Source organism: Mizuhopecten yessoensis, unplaced genomic scaffold (assembly GCF_002113885.1).
Source record: "Mizuhopecten yessoensis strain PY_sf001 unplaced genomic scaffold, ASM211388v2 scaffold8131, whole genome shotgun sequence".
NCBI lineage: Eukaryota > Metazoa > Mollusca > Bivalvia > Pectinida > Pectinidae > Mizuhopecten > Mizuhopecten yessoensis.
In genome coordinates this window covers 631,738-656,596 of record NW_018407394.1, presented here as the reverse complement: position 1 = coordinate 656,596, position 24,859 = coordinate 631,738, and the positions used below count along the sequence as shown (strand labels likewise).

The 24,859-nt window shown below is 35.6% G+C and overlaps 1 protein-coding gene across 2 annotated transcripts; it reads right to left on the bottom strand.

The window, feature by feature from the left end:
* Positions 1–376: 376 nt before the first annotated feature.
* LOC110455122 lies at positions 377–23,728 on the bottom strand. Of its 2 annotated transcripts, none has more exons than XM_021505073.1 (2): positions 23,543–23,728; positions 377–3,122 (listed from the first exon to the last, which is right to left on the bottom strand). In XM_021505073.1, exon 2 carries the CDS (start codon positions 3,120–3,122, stop codon positions 2,070–2,072), a length of 1,053 nt encoding a protein of 350 aa, XP_021360748.1. In that variant the 5' UTR covers positions 23,543–23,728; the 3' UTR covers positions 377–2,069. The 2 variants fall into 2 exon arrangements, with proteins under 2 accessions (XP_021360748.1, XP_021360746.1); XM_021505071.1 differs by lacking the exon at positions 23,543–23,728 and adding an exon at positions 11,578–11,992.
* Positions 23,729–24,859: the final 1,131 nt, after the last annotated feature.

The following is a 24,859-nucleotide window of genomic DNA, read 5'->3' as shown; positions in this document are numbered from 1 at the left end:
ATACCTAAAATATAAGACCGTTCTTGTACCCCGTACAACACAGTAAAGCGGTTAGTGTTGTATGGGTTCCGGGTTGCCATTGTAGTAAATGGAACATAGTCTACAATTGTCCATTGATGTGATTTTCCCAGACAGTGTCCTGTAAGGCACGTACGCTAACACAATAACATGTCATTTAGAGAGATTACCACGGTCAATACTTTTCTGGACCTCGAAGAAATGGGCTGCACTAGCTGAATAAGGAACTCAATAAATTTGAAATGAAGCAGTATTTGAACGATTTTTAATCCAATTTGAAAAAAAAAGAATTACGTTCGATACATTAGAGTCACTTCTACCAGGAAATTAAAAATCCCGAAACACAAGTCTTTATCGTTTTGATAATTATGAAAATGTCAGATACAAGTAGTCCATGCTTGATGCTTGAGACCACGGATTCTCTGTTGCTCAAATAAGAGATTAACTTACAAACATGATGAGGCAAATATTTTATTACGTATATTTTCAAAAATATTTAAATGAATAAGTAAAGCTACAAGTGTGGGAAAACAATCATTTATAAGGAAAACACTATTCAAAAGCATGTGAAAGCGTCAAGATATTTCTAAAAAAAAAAAAAGATTTTGAAAATGTATATCGACGGGATGGAATGATAACTATGTTTAGAATATTGGGACAAAAAAACTGAAAGGCATGAAGATGCATATTATTTATTTTTATTTTAATTATCTGAATTCGTAATATTTTCCTAAACATAATCATTGTCGTGACGTATTCATGGATTTAAAGAGATCGCTGTACGACAAAAACAAATGTAATAACACTATTGATTTTTTTCATTTTCTTCGGAATAAACAATAAGAAAAAATGACGTCATTTCAATGTAGTTTAATACAAAAGCAGCGATTCCAGAATGGCACCAGCAAGTAATCAATTTCACTTTTCCTTGACAACAAATGTCACTTCGTTGTATCATTTGTTTACATGCGAAGCTTGAATCAGATAGATAATACGACTGTATTGGTTTCTTGGAGTGGAAATATAGCATTAAAACCAAGCGTGGCCACGAATAGCGACAAAACAAAGCTAAAATCATAGTTACCATATGCATACATACATGTTCAATGATGCGCAATCTATACTGGGTTTTATTATTCTAAATTCCAATTTGATTTTCCAAAAAAATAATCCTTAAAGACCCCCATAACGCTGCCAAAAAATGCAACTACGCATTGGAAACAGGTTTTCTGGCACAACTATAGCTTTGATAAAGCGTTTCTATAAAGCATGGCTTTTATAAGAAATGATAAAAACAAAATAAAACAAATTATAATCAGCAATGGTCTGCAAGTAAAATTTCTTCAGTGCAATACCGGATTTAAAACCCTGCACTTCAGTTTGTTGTACTATCGTTCTAACCGACTGAGCTTCATTTTCAACGTAAATGTCTTGACCCAGCTGTGCTACAGTTATTAAGAGGAAGTTAAGAGGAGATTGCTATATGTACGGAAAAACACATTGCAACGGGACAGATATCCTTAAAACACTACAAAGGTGTAGCTTTATTCCATTGCAATGTACACATGAAATCGTCCTTGCTGTAAGTATCGTTTTATAAAACGGTATAATAGGATCTAACATAATATAAACTCAATTAGGTCGAGAACCTATAGCTATAAGTAGTTTGGTATTAACATTCTGGTTTACGTTCAAAATGTATTTACAAAATGGCAGCTATCCAAAAAAAGGCATCTATTCAATTTTCACGTTCTCTTGACCTGGTTTATTTTCCTACAAAATGAAGTTGCACAACTGTTGCCGTATTGAAGACCAATAGAAAAATAATACAGTCCATTGGGAAATGAGGTCGCCAGTTATAATCTAGACAGGATGGAATTGAACGCGCTAACAACATCTCTGCAAATGGAATTGATTTATCAGTCGATAGCACGACAGTTTTTGTGACACACATCACAACTGAAAACTCTCAGTCAATCGAACAACAAAACACTAGTTTCTACAAAACATCACAAACAAAAACAAATAGTCCCAATTTTCCTTTCACTCTCTCAATGTTTGTGCTTCGTATCATTCAACGCACAAAGAGTACAGTTGTTTCTGCTATCTGTTCGCGGACTGGGGATTCTATCGAATATTTTAACACTCCCAGAAAAACTCATTACCGGAGCAGCCCGACGCGCAAGTCCGTAACCGGAAGTGTTTGTTAAGTACTTCCGCTGAGTTGGAACACTTCCATTAACCCTCCTGTTTTTGTGTATATCCGGCAGTTTCCTGTCCTTTTGTTTCAATAAGTCATAAGAGGTGGAGTTAATGTACGGATGAAAGTCAATTGGATCATCCGGGTCTTTTGTTATATAGAACGACCCACGAGAGGGCGCTCTGCTGTTTTCCTCGGTATTTCCGAGGGATGGCGGATGTGGTATCGTGTCAACACGACTATCAACTCTGTCACTGTGTGGTCTTACATATGGTTTTGAGATGATTGTTAAATTTGGTGAAGCAGTGCGTTCCGTCAATTGACTATTTTTAGATAATCTGGATGCACGTGACGTTGCAGAACCAATTCGTTTTAAACTATTCACTTCCCAAGCCTCCTTGATGGCCATTTCCCCAGGGGTCGAGAAGTTTCGGCTCACCCGGCCTTCTGATGGCTGTCGTGATGCCGAAGGCGTCGCGTTTGGCCTGTATTTCCCGAATATTTCATCGACGGGCTGAGAACATAATGATTTCAGCCACGTGGTGTTTGAAAAACCCGAAAGTTTGGTTTGAAACTTTTTATCTACATAATAGTAATCGAAATTTTTCTTGCGTGCGTGTCGAAATGGAGATTTGAATTTTGATGAGACCTTCGTTCCTGGTCGATGTATGGTATGTCTTGGTGTATTTTCTATCTGGCTACAGTCTATGGACACAAATTTAAGACTTTCTGGGATCTTGACATGATGGAGCGGTCGTTTGGCTTCGTACATTGGAGTAGACACCGGACACTTGTAAAGTGATCCGTCTGCCGGAACGGGTGACAACCGAAAGACGTCATCTTGTACAACCGGAGGTGGTTTCATCACGGCGGTATCCCTGGCCCCGTTGGTCGTCATCACCATCTGTAATTAAACATGACGTCATTAATTATGGCATTATAATGAACACTTACGTCATTAATAATTAACATCTACCATGCTCGTCAGGTCAATCAATATTTCAGTACATTCTTACTAGGTGACCTGGTACTGTGACCAGCTAGCATATGATAGCTAGTCACAGTACTAGGTCCCAGGACGGCTAGTCATAGTATCATGTCACATGATGGCTAATCACATTACCAGATCACATGATCGCTAGTCACTGTACCAGATCACATGATGGCTAGTCATAGTACCATGTCATATGATATTTAGTCACAGCAGCATAGCACCTAATGGTTGGTTGTAAAACGAGATTGCATGCTAACTGGGCACAGGTAAAATGATGGCTATTCATAATAACAGGTCACATGATGGCTAGTCACATTATGATGTAACATGGTGGCTAGTCACAGTACAAGGTCACATGATGGCTGGTCACAGTAACATATCCCACGATGGCTAGTCACTGTACCAGGTTACATGATGGCTAGCCGAAACCAAGGCTCGTGCTGGTTTATGAGAATCAAATGACGTGAACCACTTCACACATGCAAGTCATATTCGATGTTCTCTTGTGAAATGAATTAAATTTATTTGTATGTTTTGTTTGATACCCGGATTACTGCTTCAATTAATAGCGGATTCTCCTCGGTTACTGCAGAATAAAAACTAATTTCTTTCAGCCACGAATACGAGTTCCGGAATGGCTCGAACAACTTTAGCTCCGATTGTCAATTTAGTTAGGATATAAGGATAATAGCGTTTCTTCAATAAGAACTGATTAACGTTGATGAAAGAAATTCGTTTTGAACAACGATGTTTGAGCCGATCACGGTAATAATTCGTTGGTGGTTTGACTTGTGTACGTATATACAATGTAATTATATAAAGAACCACCTGAGCTTATAAGATTGTATTTCATCAATAGAACGAACAAATAAGTATAAAAGCTTATCGATCTAATATATTAGTTGACAATGCCTTCTTATTCTTTTGAATTAGGAAGAAAACGTTTTTCTGATATAACAGAAATATTACTGACGAACGACTTAGCCAATTATTTTGATGTAGATACAGATATGCTTCTCTGTAAGTGTAATTTAGAAATTCGAAGTCTTATTTTGTATTCAAAAGCAGATATTATACACATACAACTGTATATAAATACTGTACATATATTTCCCATAAAAAACTTAAACCTTGTCGAATTCTGCAGATAACCGATATGTGTTACCTTATATGTGCTTGAGGTCTTAAATCCACTCTCAGCTTTCCGAGGACTCATTTTCATAGGAGACTTTGGAAAAGTATGACCTGCTGTCTTTGTCGAAACTGACATTTTCTTGTCAATATTTTAAATGTCCAATTAAAGTATACAGTACATTTAATAAATTATAATTCACAGTCGGTATCTATTGTACACAAATTATACACCGGACTTTAAATTATTTTAAACTATATCGATACTAAACGTCTTGGATTTCACATGTATCATACGACGCACATCTCGAACAATACAGAGCCATATTTGGTTACCAATTAACCGGTAAGCTACAAACACGCCTTGTCATTTGATATCCTAATTATTCTGTACATAGCTAAGGGTTCCTAATACCCTACCGAACAGCCGAATGTATCTATTCTATACACGTGTATGTATATTACGACATATTTGTACCTATTTGTATTGCTCATCGGCACGTTTAATAAAAATTCAAATCGTCTTTTATCAAAAATGGATTTGTCTTATTTTTAACGAAAAAGAAAATAATAGAGGGGTGGGGGTGGGGGGNAACTGCGGCAGTGCGGGTAGAAACGTGATCGATTCTAATTTAACCTTAATCCTTCATTAAGCTTATAAAACATCAAACACATGGATTATCAATGTCTTTTAAACTACAGAGAGGTGTACCCCTAGATACTGTACATTAACGTCACGTGTACCCCCACAGTACAGTATACTATCATTAATGTATCCCACTGGTGGTCAGTACTGCTGTACTTAAATTACTCACTCTAGACAATATAATAACAGTACATTATACTATCATTAATGTATCCCACTTGTGATCAGTACTGCTTTACTTAAATTACTCACTCTAGACAATATGATAACAGTACATTATACTATCATAAATGTATCCCACTTGTGGTCAGTACTGCTGTACTTAAATTACTCACTCTAGACAATATGATAACAAAAGGTCCCATGGGTCTGTATCGCTCACCTGTATTTTAATTCTGTTGGCAAACAAGTCTTATACATGTGACCTTCAAAGTGGGTCCATGTCAAATATAATTAATCTATTCCTGATGGATCTTTCTTGGAAGTTCAAAGTTGGTCTACGTCATCCATTTGGACAAAGTTGACAGCTCTTCACATATCTAGATACCTGTCAACAACCATTACCCTCTGCCTGTTCGTTATTCGCAGGGCGTTTTATCAGGTTTTAACATATTTGACCATGTGACCTTGAAAGTGGCCCCTTTGACATTGAAAGTAAGCCGATGGTCATTAATATGAGAAATATTTATGACTCTATATTTCAGACATCTAACAGTAAAATATCATGACCATATACCTCACGGACCCCGGTAAACGCTTTAGTTTACACTGAAGAATTGCACTGATGGCCTACTTAGCATAATATTAGCGAAAGATCATGGTTCTCATGATGACGGTTTAATTTTTAACATTTGACGCTTGTGACCTTCAGAGAAGGTCAAGGCTATTACCACGGATGCACTTGCAGTACTCCATTCAGGTAAATACTGGCAACACATCTCGATCCTGAGCCTTACGGAACTTAAGAAGAAGAATTTAGAAGCATCTAGCCCACGTTGACCTATGACCCCGTCCAGTGGTCAGAGTTGCTGCTTTACACAATACCTGAGAAGAAGATTTGTAATGATGTCTACATTACTTACCCGTGTTGTACCTTCGACAATGTACCGCTACATGTAACAGTTGACCTTTGACATCAACACATAACGATAGAATAATATCGAACTATTGGTCTAAATAGCAAAGCCAAGTATCAGTGATTTTACCATAGAAGCATTTAGATAATGAAGTTTCAATTTTTAACACATTTAGAATTTGGACAAACTCAGGAACCATAATAACACTCCATACTGGTACCTGAAGAGAAAATTCATAAAGTATATGAAAGATCTTAGTCAAATGTCCTATTTAAATTGACAATGTTAAACAGCGTACCAGTAAACAAACCTACAGTGATTAATTTAAATCGAAATGTCCTCAATTTTTCAATGTGTGATCATTGAGAACGGGAGTAAGTGTGACTAGCGCAGTGGAACCTTGACATAAAGCTGTGAAGTAAAACAACTGAAAAACATCAATAATAAAACACCGAAAAAAACGAAAATGAAAATAAAAACAACCGCCCTGAGTTACACTCTGACAATCACTCTTATGTCGGCCCGACTGAAATCACACGGTTCTGTAAGAAGTGAGGCGACCCCGGTATTTCAGTCCCAAACTCACTCGTACATCACAATAATTGCCGGGACGCCCTCTGGTTTATTGTCTCAGTGAGCGCTCCGCAACAGATGAAAACTAACTGAGGTTTTCGTCGCCACAGTTTAGAGCCATAAAAGGTATTGTCAGAATGGTTACAGAATGCTGGTTTTTTTTACGGCGCCACATTTGGCGAAGGCGATCGATTGTCTCTCATTGACGTCTATAATGTTCATGAGCTGTTAATATCTTACTGGGGAACAGGACAGGTTTTAACTAGCAATATGTTACAACATAAGGAGTTTACCCATTCTGTTTATGATAGGATTGCTACAGCCGTGGCGTCATGTCATGGAGCGAATAGTAGTTAACTAGAAATAACCGTGTCACAGCATCAAGCTTCAGTGTGTACGTACAGTTTACAGTTTAAAGTTTGGCATTTTGCTTAACCCGTATTTTGTGGTATAATTATATTCAAACAGCTTTTATACTTATACCATAGAACATGTACTGTAGTTATCTATATAAATAGATGTATGTCATAAATCGACATTTTTTCTTGAGCGTTCGACTTATTATTTCGAGCGCTCATGTAGCTAAAGAGAAGAGACTCATGAAGAGATTCATACGTAAAGTCTAAATCGAGCGCTCGAGATAATTAAAGTAGAAATAAAATTGTTAATGTCCTAAATGTACCACCGTACTTTATGTTTACCCTAGTTGATGTATTTGCTGTATGTTTCATGCTGTTTGAAATAGAATGACTGATATTTGTTACTAATTTTCATATTTCTGTCGTAAAACAGCTCCGCAAAGCCGGAGACGTATATACTACACTGGCTTTATACGTCTCTGACATAGCTATACGGTTTAATATTTGCTGTACACGTCACTAAATGAAGTGTTTTGAATCATGAATCTTAAAAGAACAAGGATGAAATCAGTGGCCGAAATATTCCACCAACGATCCGCTATAACACACAATCGTTATAAAAGGTACATGATCAGAGGAGTATTCTCCAAAGCAAAAGGAGTGACATCATGAAACCCCGCAAGGGAGAAGGGGGGCGAAAACAGGTGTTCCATGATGACAAACATATCCTCCTTCACCTACACGTAATATTTTAAGATTGCGAACCATATCCCACATAACTCTCAAAATGCACCCTGATTATTCCCTAAGTATTCTACTGGTATAAAATAATAATAAGTAATAAATGTTTATCTGCTTCCCGATATAACGTATTCAATATTACTTTCCTGTCGTCTACTTCTTCGAAATCAAATGGTTCCGTTGTCAATAGACATATCTTTAATCCCTTGAAATATGAGAACCCTAGGGGGTTTTGTCGTACATCTGAGGTAACGAATGGCTATTAAGTGATGTGTGTGATCGAAATTACTGGCGGTGTTAAATTTCCATAATACTACCCTCTGTTACTCGTGTTACGTAATGTTTGATTAATTCTATTCCACATTACTAGCACATTTGTAATTATAACAGAGACTTGAACGCCAAAGAAGGTATTAGAATATTCGTGTTTTTTGCTCCTTATACTACATACAAGGTCGAATTGAAAGTGGGCCTATCTTCCTCAGTTTAAATGACTGTTTAATGAATAAACAGGTCCAGTGTATGGTTTTTATATCATATGTAAGTGAAACTGTTAAACTTTCCTGGTCAGTCAATGCAGAATAATAATTGCGTCATTATGAGAACAGTACTTGGACCTTTATAACTAAATATAACTCTTTAATTAAGAAAAAAAAATCAAAGCTGGTACTTTTCTTTATTAAAAAAAGTCGTTTGAATCCCCTTCAGGATAATATGTTTTACAAAATGAGAACCATATTCGAGGCTTGTGAGGAAGAATATGTTGTTGTATATCGGACGCTAGGTATATTACTACTTTCAGTACGAACTTTATGATATAGATGATATTTTATGGGTTTCCTTTGAATCACATATATATTTCATAAATAAGGCAGACTATAGTTGTTACGTCGATGACAGTTAATTGTGTCCCGTTGGAAAGCATATATATTTCATAAGTAAGGCTGAATACGAGTAGTCTATCCGTATTGACTAACAAGCGATGTCATTGGTGACAGATGAGAAATCGACAACCACCGAGATGATTGACGTGTCCCCCTCCTAACAATACCTAAACAATCTCCAGGCAATTACACCTAACACCTGCTGTATCAATAATGCACGGGTAATGACAGTGACTGGTACAGCTAATCAAGGTCTGTTTTACGTATAGATAGGACTGCCCGGTAATTCTCTGCTAACAATTTGAAAGGACTGACTTGTTCAAAAATTCAAGTATTATCTAGTTTTTATGTTATGATTGTGTTGGCTTTATCAAATAAGATATTGTTTAAATATAACTCTTTTCACTTTTTTTCTACTTATATATGACCTATATTCTAACCTAGTGATATTGAATGGACCCGAAAATGCTTCGGATGCATTATTTGGTTCTTTTCAACGCCATTTGATGTTGCTGCCACTCATAAGCCTTTAAAGTATCACCAAAATGAAATGTTACAATTTGTTCAATGAGCATGGCATCCTATATAGCTAGCTCGTCACACTTTACTGACCATGCGCTAACCCTATGCTTCTTTTACAAAGTCCAATCTCAATTACGTTTCAATTCATTGCATTCAATTCAAGATGTCACAATAAAATTGATAGTAAAATCAGAACAATCATAATAGGTAGCGTCAGCGTACCAGGACAATATAAACCGATGATACAAGACAAAACGACAAAACGATTATTTGAAGTACATACGAAGAGACAGCACAAGGAATTAAGAAGACATAAAAAAGAAGGACAACAGGATTATAGGAGACCAAATATCAAAAGGATAGACAACAACAGGAACCAAGGAGATACCGATACCAAGACAACATGTCATGCATTGTGAACACTACTAAACACTTGAAGACGATTCTAGAAAATGGAATGGTGATCACCATGTGTATGTCGTCTGTCAAATCAAAGAGGAAATGTACAGTGAAAATAACCGACAATCTTAGATAAAGGGAACTTTATTATTAATGGAAGACACGGAAATGTCATGGTTAAAAATCAATAAAATTTCGTCTACGTGAATTGAAGCCCCTCTGAAAGAAAACGCTGTCCACAAAATGTCTACCCAGAAAATTAAGTCAGGCTCTGGAGTAGCTAATCATCTGTGACACGAACACTTCATCAGCCATGCAATCTGGTTTGTTAATTCTGAGGACAGGAATGTCGTCACATTTGCAAGAGAGTGTGTCGTGTTGAGGTCAAAATTAGGTTGAGATACTGCACATATAGGTAAATGTTAAGACATGAAGAAGAAAGAAAGGAATCCGTTGTGACTCAATCATCTTATCCAATGCCATATCTTCATGAATGTCTAAATATGACATTAGAAGACCAGACAAATATCTCATCACCATTTTCTTAATAGCTTTCGTATGAAGTCAACATGAAATGAATACAAAAAGCAGGCTGTCTAATAAAAGTACATCGAAAAATCAGCAGACATGTTGTGTGTTGACCAAATAAATTATCGTACGTATCACCATCTATGCATTTTTATCATTTCTATTGATATTTCACGGCTGGTTTTAGACAGAAGGGACTGATGTGCCAAATGTGTAGGCACTAATCATAAGTTTTACACGAACGTCATGGTAAAACAATGTACGGGGTATAATATGTGGAAATTGTAGATTCTATTAAGATTCCACGTTCTACAGAAGATTAAACATTCCATTGATGCCTCTACATGAAAACTAGATGTCGTAATATCTTTGAAGTTGTCTTTAATTGTCGTTAGTTTGATGGTTAAATGTTTGCAAAGTTGATAAGTTGCAAAAATGATAAAGTTACAACAACCTTTTATATCAAAGGCCTGTAAGCAGTTAAGGGATCAAATATAGGAGCAAAATACAGGATTTGGATGGTAAGTACAGCTTAATTATTAATACTATTCATATTTTAATATCAATCATGCAGTATACAGGGGAGTTTGATATATTCCCCCTCGTATCATTTCCTAACCCAGTTACTGCCACCGTTTTACAATGTTCCACCTCGTCTAAACATTTACAAGATGTCTCCCTCGACATATTGACAAAATTCTTTATAATGTCAGTTTAACAAATAGAACCACTGGATATAGAATATGAAATGACATATTCACTCATGTATTTTTGGCAATGGCTTAAATGCGATGTTGTAAAAAACACAGTTGATTAATTATACAATGATAACCAGACTTTTTAAGCAGATCACGATTCAGTGGGTTATAAAATTACATATGCTAATTACATACGGGATTTTAATCTGCTGTGTATACAATTATATTACTGCATGATACTATTGAGGTGGTATCGGAACCCCACTCTCATGACCAGGAACACGATCAGGGACTCGATCACGGGTATATCACGTATACATACTACGATTACTAGGGATTTACGGCATGTTTATAGCTAGACTTCTGACTAAATCCGTTTTTGATTTTTAATAAATGTAGATAAATAGAATATCAATTCAGTCAACTCCAGAAATTGACCCTATAGCACAAATCCAAACACGATAAAATAATCCTGTGACTAAGACCTTCATTCCTTAATAAATATTCTAAAAGTGAATGGCGTCAGTTCTGTTTATTAATATTTTAGGAAGACGGCACAATTAGTTGACCTTAATACGTGTATAACAACAGAGTGCGAGTATGTTTCTTGCTAATGAATATGGAAAGAGTTAATATATTCTTGTCTATATACATGTTGTACAGATATTGATACAAACCATCTTAGCTGTGGTCAAATATCGCGCATAAATCCTTTTTTACTATTCGGTATCGCTCGGACACATCTAGTCAATATGCTGTAAAATTCGGTCGAGGAAATTGTTAAATTGGTTTCAATTAGTATTCTTACCTTTTTATGGGATTGCGGTAAGTCCAGATGTTTAAAAATCCATTTTGTGTTTGTGTCCTCATGGAGATTTGGTTTCTACATTAACCCAATAATAACTCCGTGTTAAAACATAAAACGTAATCGATGTTATGTTTTACCTGTAAGCAGGTAAACGCGCTACTCGGACAATGACGCCCGGGATTGTGTGAAGATTAAACTCCACCCGGCAGTCTTAACGAGTGTTACACTTCATACCTATAACGCCAGCAATACATACCTGTACATGTACACACACAGAGGCACTGTACTGTATGTAATCCAGGTATGTTGTTACACGTGTGTTGACACCAGAGAGCTTAGCTAGTGCTCAGCAATTGACCTGGTCAGTCTTCATTAACGCTTAACTTATGTATACCGATATTATATATAGGCCTCTTCTGATTTGATTTTAGAAATGTTTATCATTTTATACACATAGGCTTTCCAGAGCTGGTAGCCTGAAAGTTAAATATTGTTAAAACGTTTTTAAAAAAATGGAACCAAATAACGATTTTGCTTTTAACCCGTGGGTTAAAGTATTTAAATTTCAAATTGGAATTTTGGATCCCGACAAGGTCAACCTGTACTTATAGTCTGGGTTAATTGGAGGTAAATATAGTACAAAAGGTACCACACAGATACATTCAAAATACATAAGTCTCTAAAGTGGGGATCTAGTTACTCTTTCCGCTTTGAAATCGACAAATGTTATTGACATTTTAAGGTGTCAATTTCGCATTATTGAACGAAAGCAAACAGGACCATACACCACGGACTGTGTGCTTGCGGTGACTGTTAACGATGACTTGTAATGAACAAATCTGGCAGACAAATGGTTTCTAGAACGGCCTTAGAACGACTTCACCATCAGATCATGGTATAGTCTGTTTATTAGAATTGACATGTACATGTCAACTGCGTGGGGAGTATATGTACTCATTACGACTGAACAGACGGACATTACCCCACACAAGGGGAACCAGAGCGTTCAAACACATTTTAACAATGGATTAGTCCAACTTTTTACGCCAATTTGTTCGCAGTGTCAGGAAACATCGAGTTTCATTTGATTTTGTTTAAAAGTACGGATTCCTTCCATTCATATTTTAATATTGACATGCCACTTTTTTTCCTATATTGCGTTTGGAAACAGATCTTAATAGACAAGCTATTTTTAAATCACGAACAAGAATTTTGTTTTACAAGTGGTTGTGATTTCGTGAACGCGACTTTTCAAACGGAACACAAACATTCTTAACTATGTGAAATAAAATAGGAAATTTAAACGTTTTAATACAAGTGCAAATGAAAACAAGACTTTGTATTCAAAGGGAAACAGATATGTTAATGAAACACGATACAGATCTAGGGAAACATTGTTTTTTATATTTGATATTTTTAAAATAAAGGTACTTTATTATCAGACTGAAAAATAAGTTCAGATTTCAGGTGTCTTGCCTGCGTTGTATAAAACAACATTATTATTATATTATATATATATAATTGTATTGGCCGAGACTTCTGAACAGAAGAACAGAAATTTAAGCAAATTTCAATAACCAAATGTAATTATCCATACATACCCATCCTTCAACAGATTTTACATCCTTATATATTTTCTCAGACAAGGGCTAAAGAGAAATACAAAGATGAGACTTTTTCTCTTCTTTTTTTTATTTCTTTTTTTTTTTGAAGATTTTTTGAACAGTACATAATACATTTACAATTCATTTTTCCATGAAACATACACACACTCATTTCCATTTCTAGTCATTAGCAAAAATTCGAACACTATATAAAAGATACATAACTTTTATTTTACGCTCTATGTAGTTAATAGTGTAGCTGCATATAATTATGATATGTACTGTTTTTAAGAAAGAAAATATTGAGAAAGATAAGAATTAAAGGAAGAATAGAAACAACATAGAGAAGGAGAACTTGAATAAGAGGGAGAATGGGTTCATGCTGACATGACAAAGGACTTTGATGTATTTATTAAAAGAAATAACTCATTCATGGGTAAAGTCTCTCATTATTGTTATTTTTATTATAATATTATATCAATATTAATATTGCCAGGGACTTTTACCAGTTTGAGATGAGACTTGGCCCAATCCTCTTACATAACATATACAGTTAAGAGGATAAGTTTATGGTATTATTTCATTTATGCTATAGGTTAGACTATCAGAACAAACACAAAATTAAAATGTCCATATTCTTGGTTTTACAAACGCAAACTTGCAAACCACAAAAAATGATCATTATTAAAATGCTATATAAAAAGGGATATGTTCTAATTTTTCATTCCTCATAAGGTCTCTTTCCTCAAATAATCTAAAATCTCAGCTCAATCTAATATTTCTCCAGATATAGAGGTGTTGACTACCGCCCTACAGATAAATATAAATCTCCAAGGTAGGGTTAATTAAATGTATATTGTGACACTACATTTGTTGTATCTTGATTTGTTAACAATGGGGACTTCCTACGATATACTTAATCTGTGGGATATCTCCCGATACTGTATCAATCGATACCGTAGATCTTCACGTCTCACTGAGAACAGTTTGTGTCAATCGTCTGTACTGGGCAAATAGATACATGTGGTCGTTAGTGTTCTGTATGTAATAGTAAACCCTACTGTACGTTATGTATGTAATAGTAAACCCTACTGCACGTTCTGTATGTAATAGTAAACCCTACTGCACGTTCTGTATGTAATAGTAAACCTTACTACTGTACGTTCTGTATGTAATAGTAAACCCTACACCACGGACATATGTAATAGTAAACCCTACACCACGGACATATGTAATAGTTAACCCTACACCACGGAAGTATGTAATAGTAAACCCTACACCACGGATATATGTAATAGTAAACCCTACACCACGGACGTATGTAATAGTAAACCCTACACCACGGACATATGTAATAGTAAACCCTACACCACGGACGTATGTAATAGTAAACCCTACACCACGGACGTATGTAATAGTAAACCCTACACCACGGACATATGTAATAATAAACCCTACACCACGGACGTATGTAATAGTAAACCCTACACCACGGACGTATGTAATAGTAAACCCTACTGCACGGACGTATGTAATAGTAAACCCTACACCACGTAATTGTAATAGTAAACCCTACATCACGGACATATGTATAATAGTAAACCCTACTGCACGGGCGTTTGTCAGTAAACAACAGTTGTTACCATTCTATAACAATTTTTTCACTATTCTGAGGTTTTCGTTGCTTCGTTAAAGAAATCTTGTCACACTACAGGCAAAACATTAGAGAACATTTTTTGTTTATACCATAACCTCTCTTCATATCTTGATTGATATAACCGTAGCGCAATGACGCCAGGGAACTCCTGTTGACCTCGTAGCCTAACTGGTTAGAGCGACAGTATAACCATTTGAAGTCCAAGTTTTCAGATACAGGGCTACCAACCGTTGAATTCCACTCTTGTAATAATATTGTTTTTATATTTGTTTATTTCAACTCAAATTGTTTTTTCATAAACGTACCATAATGAATGGAAATGATTTCCCAAAGCTGAAACAAGATTTAAATTATTATCATTATAAGAATGTTTGCTTTCAGTAGTTACAGGGGTTTTAGGGTGTGGTAACAGCATCCTTAAACTATGGTCTTTAAAGATAGATTATTACGTTTTTACGGCGAAAAATCTGATGAAACGACATTTTAGCTCTCTTTTAGTGGGCTCTTAATATTTAACTTGGGATTGCGACAGATTTTCACCGACAAAACCACCAAAGAGATTTCAGACGTTGCTACATATGTCCATATCAACACTTCTAAAGGAAGATATACGTACATAGATTAGTATATAGGTTTTCCCCCACAGACAAAGATTAGAGCCTTTCACTTATCAAATGGGGTTTGCTCCACTTTAATTCCGGGCTATGCAATAATCATTTTTCCATTTGCTCTTTAAAAGTCAATATAATACGATTAACTCTCAAACCGGTCTCCTAAGGGATTCAATTTTTTTACAATCTCATCGCAAATACTATGACGTCACTTCAATAATCAAGGAGTAAAATTGAAGTAACGATGTCACACCGTTAAAGCAACAGAATGAAATTACGGTTCGGAATATCCGAATATGAAGCCGATGCAAAATTCTAGAGTCAGTTATATACTCGGGACAACCCGCTTACGCGGAACAACCGGTTGTCTGTTTCTAAACGACAACGTACTGACAACACTACACTATTCGGAAAACTAAGTGACAACAACATACTTTAAGGACAACATAGTGACAACACAAAACTGTTTGGGGGATTGACAACATGAGGTCTACAATGTACATAATGTGCGGCAACTTTACAGCATACATAGTAACAACACCATACTACACGGTGAATTGACAGCATACATAGTAACAACTCTATACTACACGGTGAATTGACAGCATACATAGTAACAACTCTATATTACACGGTATATTGACAGCATACATAGTAACAACTCTATACTACACGGTGAATTGACAGCATACATAGTAACAACTCTATACTACACGGTGAATTGACAGCATACATAGTAACAACACTATACTACACGGTGAATTGACAGCATACATAGTAACAACACTATACTACACGGTGAATTGACAGCATACATAGTAACAACACTATACTACACGGTGAATTGACAGCATACATAGTAACAACACTATACTACACGGTGAATTGACAGCATACATAGTAACAACACTATACTACACGGTGAATTGACAGCATACATAGTAACAACACTATACTACACGGTGAATTGACAGCATACATAGTAACAACACTATACTACACGGTGAATTGACAGCATACATAGTAACAACACTATACTACACGGTGAATTGACAGCATACATAGTAACAACACTATACTACACGGTGAATTGACAGCATACATAGTAACAACACTATACTACACGGTGAATTGACAGCATACATAGTAACAACACTATACTACACGGTGAATTGACAGCATACATAGTAACAACACTATACTACACGGTGAATTGACAGCATACATAGTAACAACACTATACTACACGGTGAATTGACAGCATACATAGTAACAACACTATACTACACGGTGAATTGACAGCATACATAGTAACAACACTATACTACACGGTGAATTGACAGCATACATAGTAACAACACTATACTACACGGTGAATTGACAGCATACATAGTAACAACACTATACTACACGGTGAATTGACAGCATACATAGTAACAACACTATACTACACGGTGAATTGACAGCATACATAGTAACAACACTATACTACACGGTGAATTGACAGCATACATAGTAACAACACTATACTACACGGTGAATTGACAGCATACATAGTAACAACACTATACTACACGGTGAATTGACAGCATACATAGTAACAACACTATACTACACGGTGAATTGACAGCATACATAGTAACAACACTATACTACACGGTGAATTGACAGCATACATAGTAACAACACTATACTACACGGTGAATTGACAGCATACATAGTAACAACACTATACTACACGGTGAATTGACAGCATACATAGTAACAACACTATACTACACGGTGAATTGACAGCATACATAGTAACAACACTATACTACACGGTGAATTGACAGCATACATAGTAACAACACTATACTACACGGTGAATTGACAGCATACATAGTAACAACACTATACTACACGGTGAATTGACAGCATACATAGTAACAACACTATACTACACGGTGAATTGACAGCATACATAGTAACAACACTATACTACACGGTGAATTGACAGCATACATAGTAACAACACTATACTACACGGTGAATTGACAGCATACATAGTAACAACACTATACTACACGGTGAATTGACAGCATACATAGTAACAACACTATACTACACGGTGAATTGACAGCATACATAGTAACAACACTATACTACACGGTGAATTGACAGCATACATAGTAACAACACTATACTACACGGTGAATTGACAGCATACATAGTAACAACACAATACTACACGGTGAATTGACAGCACACATAGTAACAACTCTATACTACACTGTGAATTGACAGCATACATAGTAACAACTCTATACTACACAGTTAATTGACAGCCCACATAGTAACAACACTATACTACACGGTAAATTGACAGCATACATAGTAACAACACTATACTACACGGTGAATTGACAGCATACATAGTAACAACACTATACTACACGGTGAATTGACAGCATACATAGTAACAACTCTATACTACACGGTGAATTGACAGCATACATAGTAACAACACCATACTACACGGTGAATTGACAGGATACATAGTAACAACACTATACTACACGGTGAATTGACAACCCTTCTAAATGTTAGTTAAGATCGCTACTGCATTAAAAGATTCATCGACAACACTTACTACTCTATAATCGTTCTCCTGTTCTATATAAAGGACACATTCAGAGATAAATGCGCCTCGGTTCAATGTTTTTGATCCCCATCAAATCAGCAATATCGTGTAATTTGGTAATACGTCCACCCTAAGTGTCTGGACCGTACTATTTAGTAGAATCTAAATCCATAATTATATATGTGTGTCTGGAACCAAGACAACGATCACGTGCATTGCACGTGACCCATCACGTTTACCGATTAAGATACATTCACCTAGACTGGATAACCTGCTGTGTTAGTATCTCCCTTACATAATATCGTGGTGGGACCAATTTGAGGACATGCAACGTTTAAAAATGTTAGTACTGAGCTATTTCTTCCAGCAAGTCCTTATATCGATGTCATGTTAGTGAAAGTAGTTTTGCATTTGTAGCAGTGCTCTATTTTCCCTTGCATGGTATCTAGATGTTTTATTTAAGCAGTGGGGATATGCAGTGGAGACATTTCAGTGCCGACACGATACATGGACTTCGTACATGCCAAACAGTCATCTTATTGTCGTAATCGTTCGCTTAAATCAGCTTTATTCTTGTTCGTTGAAAGTGGTTAAGTCCAGAAGCAAGACACAACTCTTTGTAATGATAATGTACGTACGGTTTGAGTACATGGAACATGCAGGTTCAATATTACCGCAGAACATTACTGCCAAAAAAAAGTATATTTATTCTGATCAAACAAAATTCTAACAGAACATGAAACCGTTTTTCAAGGTTCACATTTCTCATTTGATAATTTTGTAAACTATACTCCATGGTATGGAGCAAACTAAAACACATGAAAATTCGGTAATATAAAAATGAATGAAACGATAAACTAGTGAATATGTTTTAGGGGAAATTAGGGACATATAGTATGAAATAGCAAGTTCATTGCAGGTTTGGGTACGTTAGTAAAATCGAATGCCTAACTGTGTCCAATCGACCAATACATAACTCGTACATATTCGGAACCGTTCTTGCTCGTCTTTTACGTATACTTTGACGACATTTAAGAGACCAAATCGATAAAAACAAAAACAAAATTAATTCATTGAGCATCTAAGCTTCAATTGAAATAATGATATTAATTAGCGAAGCTAGAGTCAAAAACGTTACAGTTTTATACATTTACATTTACGATATGAACAAAATACATTTCCAGAAAAACAGAAATGAGAGCAAATAAGACAAGAATCGTAGGTCCTGACACCGTTATAGGACTCAGACAGTGAAAAACAGGCTAAATAATACAATGGAATTCACAATTCTATAACTTACTTCTAAGTTTATGTATGGTGCCCACGGGACAATGTTATTTACAATCAGTCACATAATAGCGGTATTTGATATCTATTTATTTTACTAATTTCTTTTTAAAACGGAATTTCTTTGACCTCGTTTACTTCTTTCCACCATTTGGAATGACTAAATTATATTGATGTGCCGTAACAAACATATGAAATCATTTTAAATCAAATGTAAAACGAAGACCAATTCAAAATAGGACGGAAATGCTATGAATAAAGTTTCAGAAATGAAGTCCCCAATCCCCCGACAAAACTTTCCATATGCGCGTTTATCAATAAGAAATTTAAGCAGAAATAAACTCTTGGATTTATGTGAAGTTGTACTTCGTCGTTTGGGAAGATTTATCCAATGTTCTGACCACGGCATCAAAACACACATGCGTGCTCAGAAACTATAACACGATAGTTTCATTTTCACGAATCAATTACAGCGACCACACGAAGCGCCTTTGTGAATTTGAACAGAAGCAATCCTAGCGTATACCATTACAACCTGTCTGACAATTATCAACACAGCCTTTTCAATATTAGATATCCAAACAGACAAACGAGTCGAAATTTAATTACTAATACATAATTGCCAAAATGAGACCAGACACGGATCTTCCGTATTGTAACGGCAATGCTTGCCCAGAGTTCTGTTATTTTAGCCTTTTGTTAGAGTACATACTAATTGACCACACGGTGGTGACAGCGAAACTCCCAGGGTAAGGCATTCAGGAAATGTGCCGTCGACGTCTATTTTATTTTGTATAGTTTTTCTTTTATAACTCTTGATTAAAAATGAATAACAATAACGTCGTTGTTGTGCTTCCTTTTCGTTTCTGATGCATTTTAAAATATAATTTTTGCCTTGAATTTTATATCGATTTATTTGTACGTTTTGTTATGGCTTTGGCGATGAAACAATCGTCTTTGTTTCACTGTTCAGCAGGCCAGCAAGAGTCATCACCGCACAGAAGATACGGTCGTCATCGTACATGTTTAGCAGGCTGTTTTGTTGCAGAAAACGTATTCGAGAACGGCTGAATTCGCTAGAGGAACTTTATAGTTAAATATTCGTCGAAATAAAGATTGCGAGCATGTCTAAATCTTTAACCAGGTACAAGACTTTAAAATCGTATGTTCCCGACGTTACAGATTTTAAATGAAAAAAAAAAAAAGGTTTATCCATTTTTATATACACAAGATATGAAATGCCTGATAACTGTGCAGAAACGGTTTCTCTTGCATTTGAACTAAGCAACCATTAAAATTGATTTCCCAAGCCATTGTGCATTATGGACTATTTTGCCTCAAAATGGACATTATCTTCATGGAAGGTTTATGCTAACAAAAAGATGACATTTTGTAAATATCTCGATCCGGATTTGCTAGCATGATCAATGTCGACACTGTATTTAGAGTCCAGAATTGTGAGTAAAGCTTGGAAATCATCCGCGAGGCTCAATTACAGTATTGTTGTTCAATTCATTGGGGCTAAGACTGCATGGTTAACCCTAACAATACTACTTCGCCTGGATTAATTGTATCGCAACATCAAAAAAGCAAAATGATTGCACTACAATAACGTAATCTGGTACATTAAACTTGCGTTTTATTTCCATAATTCGACAGTAAAAGGGTAAATAGATGTTTTCTTTTATAATCTATATATTCATGGTGTAATTATTCGCTGGATATTTAATTTCGCGCTATTTTTGGTGACCGCAAAAAAGCGAAATTAAATTCCCCGTGAAAATGTACAACTCTACAGTTTCCTGACTTCCATCACATGGAGAAGAGATGCACATCACTTAAAATAATCGATCAATGGTAGAGGCCTGATAGCTGGTCTGGACAGAACAGATTTGTTGTTAACGTTGGCATTGGCTATTGTCCCCACACACGCACTTACATGTACTACTTCTCTCTTTATGTACAGTAAAATACATGTCCTTATCACATGACAGTCCTCCGTATGTCTGTGATACAAATCGTTTCGAAAGTTTATACAGAAACGAGCGCACCAACTAACTTTTATCAGTGAAACATCAATTTCCCAAGCAAATACGTGCACTTTAAGACTTTTTTTGGAAAACGTTTGTAAAAAAAACAAAGTACGACTTGTTCATCACCATCAGATAGAGAACCGCTGGTGTCTAAGTGTATCCATTAGTACGATGACTTTCGAGATAGGTGTGTTGGGGGTCATGACTAATTTGCCTTGTGCAGCACACGAGTTTAATTTATTGCTCGAGATGTCTGTGGGAGAAATGTAACATTACAGAGGTAGTGGTAGTGTTAACCGTTCCATGTGAAAGAGAAAGTGCAAAACAGACGAAGAGCTATTCATAAAGTGGAAGCGATTTCAGAAATGAGGGCACAATTAATAATTCCTATTGATGTTCAAACAACAATAGTAGAATTATCTGGCTCCATTATCACAAATTAAATTCAGGGTAATCTGTAACTTAAGTTTTTCCTATTAAAAAGTCATTTTAAAAGTTCATGAAAATCTTAAGCTAAGACCAGCTATCAGCCCTCTACCATTGATCGATTTATCGATAAGATGTACAGCCTGTACGTGTCCAGGAGCGACCGTACTCTTCTATATTTAATAAAGTATGGGAAATAAAAACAAGAAGATAATAATCGAAACACTTTAACTGAAGAATGTGTTGTTACATGTACATATTGCATATTCTTGTACATTTGTATATCCTTCAGTACTGTATATATATATTTTACATTTTTAAGCAACGACCTTAACGAAGTTAAGGAAAGCAAAACCCGGGCGTTATATAGGTGCATCTTATGTGAGAATACAATTAAAAACTTTAAGAAATGTATAATTCATAAACGTCCACATTTCATTTACCTTTTCATTCACAACTTGTTCTTAACTACAGCACTTATTATTAAACAAATCGCAAACAAAAGTATCATAATTATGTATGAATACTGTATTTCTGATCTAATGAATAATAAAAACAGTTACTTATATACAGGAGATTCTGCCTTGTCTTCCAGTGAAATAGACAAGTTTGTGATAACGGTATCACATTACCCATTACTTACTAACGCTAAAGGTATTGATCTTTACGCTAAGCCTACCATAGACATACCGCGACCAACATTAGATCTACTGTTGTGGTCGGTAGTGGTTACTTTAAAGGTGTATTAAAAATCAATCCACTACGCGATCGTATTATTACAGGGTTCCACGGGCTGTCAGGTTACGGAAACGATATCTTCCCAAACTACTGCTAGTATACGATAAAGACCAGCCTTAAACACCCTGCATGTCTTGTCGCCTTGAAATACAAAGGAAAATGTAAATATTTATATCCGATTGTAATAAAATACCCATCTTTCCTATATAGTCATTAGGTTTACGACACAGTGTCATTACTTATAAATTAATTCCACTGAAACATAGGTGGCAGCATATCAACTAAGTTTGATTTTTACTTTATGTAAGTAGGGGTGAGAGGCTACATCCGGATACAGAATGTTAACGACGTGGATGGTAAAGTAGATGATGCTATTGTATGTGATGTCTGCTGATAATCTAAGTTTCGCGAGTTATCCATTTTTGCATACTTTTAATTCTTATGAAACGTGAGTACTACTACCAATCCAGCATCAATTTAACAGGGATGCCTACTAGTGACATGACGTAACTTCTGTGAATTTGATTCCTCGAACAAAAATTGTATGGCAGACAACTGAGAAATACTCCTTTTTGTCGTAAAGGAATTTTTTAGTCAATCACATAAAGCGTTATAACAATAAGGTAAAGTAATTTTGGTGAATGTCTTTAAATCAATTGAAGTCAATTGTCCATTGAGTAAAAGTTATTTTAGTTTAGTCTCGACTTTAAAAAGACTTGCAATCATGTAAACAGGGCAGTATATTTGAATGCTTCATGTGTAATAATTGGTTATATGTATATCTTAAAAGATATCGAAAAATAAGTCGACATTCATTTTTAACCGATTAACATTTAAATTAGTTCAAAAAATTATACATAATTGAAAACCTACCTTCATGCACCTGCTCATGATTAGGGTTTAAAAGGAACAACCTGTACATCACAGTACGAATCAAGGTACACTTGTTCAGGTAAAAGTTGTTCCAATACACACTTTTAACTCACCTTTAAAGTTGCCTGAAGATAAATTCTATGCTTCGAGAACTTGCACAGATAAACGATAGGCCAGTACGCAGGTCAACGTCATTCTTGAAACATTTGTAACGTATTTGGACAGTTCTGGCAACCGATAGCATTGGTATGCTGGTTGTTTACGCTGTGGGGACCAACCCAGTCCACAGAGGGTCTGTGAACGACAGGCGTTAAATCCAACAGTCAGTCCGAGATCAGATTAGCTAATTAGTAATGTGTCTTGTATTTATTCAGGGTGACAAATACTCTTGGATTATTCCCAAATGTTTCATTGTTCAAACGTGACGAGGGGGAGAATTTGTTAGATATGGAGTTAAAATGACTGATAAGATCAGGACTTGTACTGACGCGATTAAAGTAGATTATTAGAACTAGAGCTTGAAAGTCAGAACTTTCTAACGTTTATCAAATTGGGAAATAGTGACATAATCATGTGCAATGGGGTAGTTCGTTATGTGTATTGGGACTGTTGATTTGATATCACCCTTGAGAACATATTACCCGTTCCAGTCAAACTTAATACCTTTAGATTGGCCTTGCCTCTCCAAGGCGGGCTGTAAAGAATAACAAGTTTTCCTATGGCGCTAAACACTCAATCTTAACGTGTCGAAATTTAATTATTACAACTGAAATTATATCTTTGTTAAAATGCAAACAGATTCTGAACGCAAAATGATGTATTTTAAATTTTAAATTTCTGTTATACGAAGATCCCGCTATTAGGATAAACTATTTATACTGGTTTTTAATTCGCAATTAAATACCACTCATGTGTTTTCGAATGTACAAAATCGAGATTAAATAGTGTTGTTTGGAATAATAACGTTGTGTAGTTTATCTGGGCTATTTTACAAGGCAAAAGCGAAATAAATTTTATTAATATTGATTGGTTGAATACTGAAATTATCAGAGGAAAAACATCAATCTCAATTTTACTAGGAAGAAATAAATACAGCTGTCTAAACTGTTAAACAACGACCTACATTAGTGTGTGTCTGGAAAATGATTGCTAACTACTATGTACATCTATATGACGCCCTGTGCAGCTTCTATTTTTAGCAGAGATATAGCTTGAAATTATTGCATAAGTGTCCTTAGATATATCTCTAAATACTCTAGCAATAACGTATTAATTATTTGCGAGACAAGTATTTTATTTATATCAATATCATGAAAATAAGCTGTTCAGGTGTTTCAGGAGATAGTAACAATCAACTTATCATGAGGCAATGTATATTTAGAAGCGCAGCCCATAAAATATCGTTATAAGATATGTTTGTGCGTTGTGTC

Bases quoted from the DNA above. Each gene is read 5' to 3' on its own strand.
- LOC110455122 (XM_021505073.1), bottom strand. From the start codon at position 3,122: ATGGTGATGACGACCAACGGGGCCAGGGATACCGCCGTGATGAAACCA.